General features: G+C 45.3%; 2 protein-coding genes across 2 annotated transcripts in view; one reads left to right on the top strand and one right to left on the bottom strand.

Moving 5' to 3' along the window:
* The window catches only part of Uxt (Uxt prefoldin-like subunit), a 3,305-nt gene extending 317 nt beyond the window's left edge, over positions 1-2,988 (top strand). The window contains exons 1-5 of the mRNA XM_084578895.1: positions 1-19; positions 119-200; positions 270-343; positions 1,554-1,725; positions 2,834-2,988. The exon at positions 1-19 is cut by the window's left edge and continues 317 nt beyond it. Coding sequence (XP_084435021.1) covers positions 1-19; positions 119-200; positions 270-343; positions 1,554-1,725; positions 2,834-2,899 — 413 coding nt within the window. The 3' untranslated portion in view covers positions 2,900-2,988. The remainder of the gene's footprint in view (positions 20-118; positions 201-269; positions 344-1,553; positions 1,726-2,833) is intronic.
* Positions 2,989-6,037: 3,049 nt separating this feature from the next.
* The window catches only part of Usp14 (ubiquitin specific protease 14), a 28,317-nt gene continuing 24,697 nt past the window's right edge, over positions 6,038-9,657 (bottom strand). Inside the window, exons 13-16 of the mRNA XM_084578893.1 lie at positions 9,241-9,316; positions 8,008-8,115; positions 6,765-6,839; positions 6,038-6,539 (exon numbers count right to left, since the gene is read on the bottom strand). Coding sequence (XP_084435019.1) covers positions 6,475-6,539; positions 6,765-6,839; positions 8,008-8,115; positions 9,241-9,316 — 324 coding nt within the window. The 3' untranslated portion in view covers positions 6,038-6,474. The remainder of the gene's footprint in view (positions 6,540-6,764; positions 6,840-8,007; positions 8,116-9,240; positions 9,317-9,657) is intronic.

Genomic DNA, 9,657 nt, shown 5'->3' with positions numbered 1-9,657 from the left:
TGTTGAAAGAGGACCTAAGGTTTGTGCATGTTTGATTCTCAAGTGTGTAGCTGACTCCCTGAGCATTTAACAGTAAAGCATATCTTTTTGTGCTTGTGTCCTTATCTTCGAAACACAGGAAAAATCTCATTGCGCGTGACAATATCTGTGCGAAACTCGCCGAGCTGCTCCAATTGCGGACTGTCGTCGAAAGAATTCAGGCAAGTACTAAAGCTGCCGCCCGTCCTGGCGAATTCAGATGCTTATGACTTCTACGCGCCCCGTCCCAGGAGGTCGAGGCGAACAAGGAGACATTCCGGACACAGGTGGACCTAGGCTGCAACTTCTATGTCCAGGCTGTCGTGTGAGTAACTACAACGTTTAGAGGACCAACGGCAAGAGAATCGACCCCTCTGGCTTGATATCTGCATTTCATGGCCGAATGACATAGCAGAGCTTGTCGATGCCAGTGCTTTGTTTCTATTTTTTTTTCCTCCTGACGCGAAAGGCGGTTGCACGGCATTATTTTTGAAGATCTTGCATTTGGGGGTTTTGTCGATACAATTCCGATGTGTATTCTTGCGAAACAACTAATCATGGCTTCCAAAACTTCCTCATGGTGCCGAGCTTGCGAATATTTTGTTGGGAAAACAACTTATTGTAGCCATCCAAGCAATATAAATGACGCACGAATTTACTCCACGGTGGTGATTTCTCACAAAACACATTGAACAGACTGGGCTGTTTCATAAAACTGTAGAGGCATTTAAAATCTTGCACCTGTAGAAATGCAGCTACAGCTATCACAAGACAGGTTCAATGACATGGGACAGAAGAGGTACAGTAAAACACACACAAAAAAAAAGACAGGCAGGAGGGATTTCTGAGATTTTTAGAAGGCGAAGGAGTGGAAAATTGGGAAGTGGAGGGCGATCCCGAGCGCCTTCTTTGATTGCACATTCACAAACCGCTGCCGTGCTGTGTAGGTGCAATATGAAGCCCGTGTGTGATCTCATCTGAAGTGGTTGAATTGAAAAGTATTTGGGCTGTACAATCTGCCATTGTCGTTCTAGCACTCATGCATTGTTCACTTGCGTTGTTAAATGATCTCATTCAGTGTCTTTTTAACAAAAAGGAGTGAGAGTTGCTGCGCCTTTTGTTATGCTATGAAGTCCAAAGGGTTTTGTCTTACAATAGATAACAGAAAAGTCAAAGCAGGCATAGTATATGAGAAAAAAAAAACAATTTTAGCTGTTGCTCCTGAGCAGCACTGAGCATTAGAACGCCAGAGAAAAAACAGACGTGAAACGCGCTGTCTGCATTGGGATCTTTGCGTTTAGGAAGGAGTCAACGGAACGCGGCAGGCGAGCGCAAGGCGACTGAAAGGGTGGCCGGGTGCTGCTGCAGTGGCTTGATGCGTGTGGATTGCTCACATATACTCTGCATACTGCTTTGAAAATGGTTAATGCAGTTTGCAGGGAAGTTTGTATGATCAGTCGCACTTGGCTGAGCACTTGGCTGAGAATTGCTTTTCAGTGTGGTGTCAATGATATGGTAGCTATGACCCCTTTTAGGCCGGACGTGTCCAAGATCTTTGTGCAAGTGGGCATGGGCTTCTATGTGGAGTTCACGCACGACGAGGCCCTGTGGTTTGTCGGCCGCCGGGAGGCGATGCTCGAGGAGCATTTGCAGCGTGTCTCCAAGGAGTCGGCAGACATTAAGGCGCACATCCAGATGGTGCTGCAGGTCAGTCACTTCCAGCTGCTATAGCCAGCACCAGAGTCCTTAGGTGACATCGTACCTTATCTGCTGGTTTCAAAGCAGCCTGTTTTTCCTTGCCCCTTTTTGCGCACAATTGTAGGCACCTTGCCACCTTTTATATAGTATGGTATGTGGTACTTGAGTGGATGACGACAGCTCCATCCACATTGTGTTCTTTGTAAAACTTTGTCTGCGATGTTAATATTAACTGAACAATCGCCATGTGCACTATAGTAATTGAATGCTGGTGTAACCTTACCTTGAAGGTAAGCAGTAGAAAAAAAAGTGGGGAAGATTTACATTATTGCAGTTTGCTTGCAAGATGAGCTGGTGGTGGCAATATCTTATTTCTCTTTTTGGCCTTTTCTTTCTTACGAGAGCGCGGTTCTCAGTTAAAAATAGTCTTCTCTACAAAGATGGCTGTCAACTATTGACGCAGGCCGGCTCCAGTTTGTCCTCTGGATCTCTTTTCGCATTTGGAAGTTGCATGCAGGCTTCATAGCTAGCTGGGACTTTTCAATGCACACTCATGCACAGCACGTAGCGGCTTTTACATGCACCTCATTTTCTTCACCACAGTCAGGATTTCATCCCACGACTTTGGGCACAGCAGCCCACTGAACAGTGTCAGTAGGACGTTCACCCGTGTGTAGAAAAAAAAGATACTTCAGAGCTGAGCAAGAAATTAGTACCACCCTAATTCGACAAGGTCCAGTTGGAAATAAGTGATGCAGGGAGCTTCAAACAAGGCACTTTTGCTACAAACAATGCTAACGCAACCTTTTAGCTTTGGCAAACTGAAGAAGCCTTCAAAGTGTGCTAAGGAAGCATGCATGTCTTTGCTATCATCCCTTCCTGCTTAGTATACATGCAAAATATAAGACACGGGTACATGGCCTCCTAAGTTCTCAGAATTATCGGCAGCGACTGGCTATGTAGTGAATCGACTATAAGCAACTACTGCATGATAAGTGAGTAACAAAAACACTGAGTAATGTTGAGGCGGGAGGTTAAGTTTGGATGACGTTAGGTGCTTGTCCGAGCAAAAGTGCACCCTCAGTTTAAAAGGTTATGTTGTTGTTTGTCTTTTCAGGGCCTGCGGGAACTTCAGGGCCTGCCGGCAGAACCCGATAGGCCAAAGCAACGACAGATATTCTGACTGCATCATTGGGTGCAGAATAAACCTCTGCTCAGATGTGTGCATATACACTGTAAATAAAGGAATTTCTTTGGGTGCATTTTAAAGAATTCGAATTTCTCCTGTAGTAGCTTTAAGTGTACTTGCTAGGTTCCGGAGAAAACTAGCATGATTTTCAGCGTTTCCTTTTTGCATAAAAGGGTGCTAACTTTTTTGCCACGGGGATAATGCACTCTTGCCTTAGAGGGCAACAGTGCAAATTCTCCCCTTGGCATGCATCATCAACAAACAGGGGAGAAAAGAAAAAAGACTCCCACACATCCTTAAAAGCTGGCAGGAAATGAGATTTGATTTAGAGACCCTGCAGTAGAAATCAAGCACCTAGGCATAGTGTGGGACTACAATAACAGCAGAAATCAGTTTGCCTCAAATGCTATGCAAAATGCCTTTTACTTGGGCCAATAACGTTGAAACACGGTGCAAATTTCTGGCAGCCGGTACGTGAAACACAAATACCACTGGCTTGGTGGATTTCAGCCTGCACTCAGCAGATAAATACAGATCTAAAACTGATTTCCTGTCTTCCTGAGAACTGGAACTTGTTTGCCAGTGCTCATTTCTACATTACATTTGGCACCGGTCTTGGCCATAAGTAGGAAAGCCATTAAGCACAAGATTGGCAAAAAGGAAAGAAAACTGCACTGAAAGACCCCAAGCGTTCCACTTCCTGGCTTTTGCCAGACAGAACCTCTAACTTGCAGGCAGATGAAAGCACGTTACGACAGAGCACTTGCATTGTATTTGTCAACTTCTTTCATGCCTGTCAAGATGTCAAAATACAATCATACTGTGAATGGCTAATTTCATATGAAGTTGACTAAAGCTACATTTTGAAAATGTATTGCGAGCCCTAAATTTTAAGAAGCATAGTTGCAGGTCCCTAGTTCTTTGGTGCTAAGTTGTCAACCTTCTCGATGCAGGAAAAGCCGGTTTGTGGCTTATGCTCCATGGTAACCGACTTCCGTTAGGCCCAGCTTAACTTAGCTATAAACACCCGCCAGATTCCACAGCCTAAGCCAGGACCTAACCTTTCCTTGTAAGTTAATCTCATGTTAGAGACTAAACAGAACCCAATTCACAGAAATTGTGAAAAGCCCCAATAACCCGAGTGCTCGCTCCTAGGTTTCATACTTGTGATGGAAAAGAAATGGGCTTGACATTAGTAATGAAACTGAAAAAAGGGGAAAAGCTCAAGCTCTGGCTTAGAGTAGGATTCCTGTCCTTTGAAGCACAGTTTTCAGAATAGTAGCACATCCTCTTTGGCAAGAAAAAGTTTCCAACGGGCAATTGCAATCACGCTTCCAGTTTCTAGCTGCCCAGAGGAAGCACCCAGGTTTCGGACATTTATCTGTCTCCCACTTCTCAGATGCAGAATAGCAAGCCAAATATTAATCTTTCCGGCCAGCCTCTCTCCTTTTCCAAGCAATAAATTAATCAATCAGATATCACCTAGTTACAAAGCCGAGAAGGAAGAAGCTATCTTTACTAACAGAATTTAAAGTTCTATCCTCATAAGAATTGAGCCACTTACAGTATTTTAGTGATCCGATAAAAACAGAGTAGCTTTCCAGATGACAAAAATGAGCACTAGGTTTATCACCTTAGCGCATGAATCGGCAAATGATGTAACAGCATTGGTCCAAGCATACAGACCTGCATTCTGCCACGGCAACTACCCTTGGGTTGTACATTCTTCCATCTTCACAACCTGCCACTTAAAGCCTCTTACTGTTGCTTATGCTGTAATTTCATGGTAAAAGCAAGGCTGCATGGCTAAATCAATCGTGTAACATCTTCAGCTGCAAAACGATGGCGGTATGATATACCTGCAAGACATCACAGGTGCCATCCTCACAACATTAATGCTGACGATGTTGCGCTGTTTCAGAACAAAATGAAATGCACCCTTAGGCCAAGACCACGCTAGGTACAGCTTGAGGAGAGGATAAGGAGCTCCTTTCGCAGCCCTTGTCTCGCAGGACACATTGAGGTCCAGAAAAGTTGCAAACTTTTCGTTTAAATAGTTTGTTACATCATCTTTTCATGCAAAAGCTTGAAAGATGCAGGATGGAAGCTGAAATGAAAAATGTAGATGAAATGGCTTGGCAAACATTCACAGTAAACCCCATTTCTTGAAGTCATACACATTGAGAGGCATTTTGTGATCATGTTGATAGCGCAAGTGCAGCAAGAGGTGTCACGACCTTCACCCTGGCAGCACGAAAAAATCGCAGCGCTGCTACATGTGGGAAAGCCAGAAGCGCCCTCCCGCATCCACTTCTTTCCTTGCGAGAGCCTTGTGAGAGTCTTAAAAAAGGAAGTTGCCACGGTGGCAGCCGCTGCTTCCACCGACTCTGCTCCCGTTGCGAGTCTGTGTTGTTGGCGTCTGATGATACAAAAATTGAGGGGAGCAATGAAGGCAAGGCGGAAGAAATTTGGCCGCCCAGCTGCGATCCTTGGAACGCCCCTGCTTACTTGAGAAAGAAAGAGAGAGACTGCCGGACACAACCACATTGACATCATAATTGCCATTGCCACTATCATCGGCGCTATCAATATCCTCATCATCACTATATGTGTCTAAACATCACTGACTATGACTATTTTTCTTAATGGTTAGACAGAACCCCACTGATATTGTGCGGAATCTTGTGGACACATCTCTCCCATGAGATTTAAAAGTGAACGCTGTGGAGACTGCTACGTTTGCAATGGACAGGCACCGACATGTTGCAGCATGGCAGATTGTCATTTGCGTTCGCTCTCTGCAATTGCAGACTCTTACGGTAGTCCATGTTCTATCGCTGTGAAACTTCCAAGTAATTTCGCTGAATTTTGAGTAATGAAAATGATATGGCAAGTTCGTTAATCAAGACAGGTAACCGCAGCACCTCCATTATGTGGTGTAAGCAAATAATATGCATAACTCTGAGGCGGCAGTGCTGAGGAGCATAGAAATTTCCTAATACTGAGGTATTCAGTTCATAGAAATTCATTACACATCTAGGTTTAACTTCTCTCTTCAGCACTAAGCACTGTAAACTGAACAAAAAGAAAAAGATGGACAAATGAGACCCATACAGAGAAGAGGAAACCAGATACATCGCTGAAGGCTTGGAACCTTCGCAGCCAAACCTTGTTTTAATTCTCCTCACAATTATATAATGCATTCCCCACATCATACGCACACACATGCCAAAAAATGTCTCTAGGTTCCTCCCACTGCTTCTGAAGCAATCCTACACCGGTCATCTTTCATTCCACGTCTCTCGCACTAGTCGCATGAAAACCTAGCTACATGAGCCTTGCCTGCACGCATCAATAGACTTTCTTTCTTTACAGCAGTTAGTTTCGCAGCTGTTGGCATCATGCAGTTTTAAGAAATGCCTGACAATGATTTCATAAAAAACGAAGGAAAAGGGCGCGGGAGTGACACCGGGGCAGGGAGAGGCAGTAGGCAGCAGTGGTTGCAATGATGGTGGCGGCGGTGATAGAAAAGGCATCTTGAAAAGCCAGACTTCCTAACAGCTTGTTGATCAATCCGCTTCCACTTCAAGAATGCGGGGTCCGTACAGGAGCACGTACGCCGTGTGCCAGTCACCTGTAAAGGACCCAAAAATCAGTTCAATCATTTGTAAAATGTCCCTGCTCAAAATGACTTGCAAGTTGAACCTGCTCAGAGCAACCACTTGATGGTAACTTTTTTTCTCCGTGCTTCCCCCCCACTTTTTTTTTTTTCAACAATTGTTTTCACACCTCGACACCACAGCACTGCATGATGCAGTCTGTGGTACAAACAAGGTGGATGGATGGCTGTTGTGCTCACCTCCGCCGGACAGCTTGAGGATCTCGTCGGTCGTGACCACGGACACCTTGTCGTCGTCGCACTTGAACCACTCATCTGCAATGGAAAGTGCAAAATGCAGACAAATGATCAGCGTTCTGTGCACTGCTCTCCAAATTGGTTTTACTGCATTCACGCATGCGAATCAGTGTGATGGGCACCGAAAAAAATGTTGCAGCGCTGAAGAAAGCGGAGGTACAATGTTAACTCTGATAAACTGCCCAAATCACACCAGAATTCACCCATGTCCATTCACACTAGCTGCCACGAGTCTGCGATTTTTGCGTTGCCTTTTTGGGCAGAACTCTCGCGGTTACTGTCGAGGTTACCACGGTAAGGAAAGGGACAAGCAAGCCATAAATGGGCTCACTTCTTGAGGAACCACGAGTCAACCACTTTTCCCTGCTGCTTCATTCATTCGTAGACAATGCAAGCACTCAATAACAACACATTTTTACACATCTGCCCTGGAGAAATGAGAGTCCAAAGGTTCACATGCTTGACATCATTGAATGCACTTGCTTCAGTTGAATAGGTGAGTCATTCTAGAACAAGGAATAGAGGCGCTCCATCAAGCAGGAGGGTCTTGTAGACTGTACAATCCTCTTTTATTTCCTCATTCCTTTGTCGTTTCTGGGCTACTATTCCACAATATGAACGATCCTGCCGACTTACTGAAGACTCCTCCTCTCTGTATTCTAGAGCCACTGAGTTCTGGGGCCAAATCCACAACACCAGAATGCGTTTGCTTCTGTGAGGGTAGCCATGTGCCACCGAACATGGTTGGCCTCGTGACGTGACCGGTTGGCGTGACATCGGATCGGTTTTGATGTTTGTACATATCACTGTAGCTGTCAATCAAGTGAAAGTGAACGGATGAGCTACCCGCCTGCAGAATGGAGAAGTTATCGTTTGCTCCTTCGCCACGAACTTGATGGCTGTTGCGTTTGCGCTGTCGAGTGCATTCTGTGACCAAACGTATGGGAGGATCCTCTACCCCCCCACCGATGATGCTTTTAGCTGGCATTTCAGGTTTTTTAAGGGATTAACGTGCCTGTTGTCGAACCACAAAACAAACACAGGGCGCACTGAAAAATGAAAAAAAAAATTGTGTTCTAATTTTTTTCAGAGGGGATGTAAGGGGGAACCGCCGGCGGTGCCCACGCACCCCCTCTCTGAAAAGTTCCCCCGTGTGAATACCGCTTATAGGACCGCCCATACTGACCTTCCTTTCGGCGGATCCAGGCCACATAGTGGCCACTAGATGTGGACCGGCCCTTGTGCGTCAGCACAGCCTGGAGCGAGTAGAAGCCGCTGTTGTTGGAGCCGGGGTCTGTGCAGAAAGAAGAGGGATAAGAGTTATACCACCAAACACAGGATGAATTACACGAGTTAAGCCACATCACTGCCACTACAGTGGCTGCCGAGAGTCTGTCTCAGGTGGGTACTCAATGGAAAAGTTGGCTGAAAGTGCTCTGTTCTTCGAGCGACGAACTGCCTGCGATATATTTCTGACCAGCCGCTTTCCAGGTCGTAAGTCTAAATTTGGTCAGCCTACACCTTTCCAAGCAACAACCGCCACATTCCAGAGATTACGAGATACAGGGACGGAAAAGTGACGATTTACAACCATGCAGATATCGTTGCATAGAAATTAGAAATGGCAAGCTGGTGAGCATAACGCTGAAAGCCATCCACTCCAGGCCAAAGTTGTCACAGTTTCTATGTTGGTCTAGGAACTTAGCATATGGGTGTAAAGGCTTTCCATTTTTAATTGATTATATAAGGCTGCTAAGTGCTACAGTCACCTGATACAGCAATTCTATGCCGTTGGTTGGGCTGTTTTTCTATCGAGTCTCCAACTCTGATGGTCTGAAGAACATGCACAGATGCTGAGTTCCGTCACATGGTTTGCTTTTATTTGTTAAGCTTACTTTCTGAAATTGGTGCAATGCCATTCTTAACCAGTACACAGTTAATGAGCACCTACATGAACCTGCACATGCAATGCAATGCACATGAACCTTTGCATATGCATCACACAAAACTAATCAATCATCAGTTCCGCTACATTTATTCGGACAGTTATAGCATATGGAGCATCCCTTTCAAACAGGCATAGAGTACTGCTACATGCAAACGTGAGTGTAAAGAGAGACAGAGAAGCAAACAGGAACACAGAGAAGCGAGAAATATTACACCTCAAATTTCGATGGAAACTGCTGCTCATGTACTACACAGAGCGCGGTGCAAGCATTTGCAGAGCATGGCACAGAACACCCTGTGCAGCATTGATGCTCATGGGAAAGTAATCACACTTGTGAGTGGGTGCAAAAGCTTCCAGTAAGACATGGCAGCTGCTTTATGCAAGACAGAGGCCAAACTATGTCATACTTGAATACCACTAAACAAAAGTAAACCGGCTGCTGCAATGCACTGCTAATAAATTCAAGCTTACCGTCTGCAAAGGAGAAGGGCTCCTGCTTCATATCCTTGTGCATCTTGTTTGCATCGTCTGGATGCTGAAGTTTCAGCTGCAGCACAAAGGGAAGGGGGGGGGGGGGGAGGAGAGAGAGAGAGAGAAAAATTACAGAATGTAAGAGGTGAGAGATTCTTTGCAAAGACTGACTGCTACAGTGTTACCATTCCTTGGGTTTTCTGCTCAGCCTGCTTTCTTTGTTGCTTTACTTAGAGCAGCACCCGGCATTTCAGACATAAGAAAATCAGCCAAGGGCAGCCTGCCATCCTTTTTGACACACCTTTCAGCCCAAAACAACACTAAATGATCCATAAAAAGATGGAAAAGGCTTGAAAAAGACACAGAGAAATTGCAGGAGGCCTTCAGAGTTAGCCAGGGTGCATGCTCTCTGCCATG

The sequence above is a fragment of the Amblyomma maculatum genome, chromosome 9, assembly GCF_055883805.1.
Source record: "Amblyomma maculatum isolate TAMU_Amacu chromosome 9, ASM5588380v1, whole genome shotgun sequence".
NCBI lineage: Eukaryota > Metazoa > Arthropoda > Arachnida > Ixodida > Ixodidae > Amblyomma > Amblyomma maculatum.
This window is presented reverse-complemented; position numbering and strand designations above follow the sequence as displayed.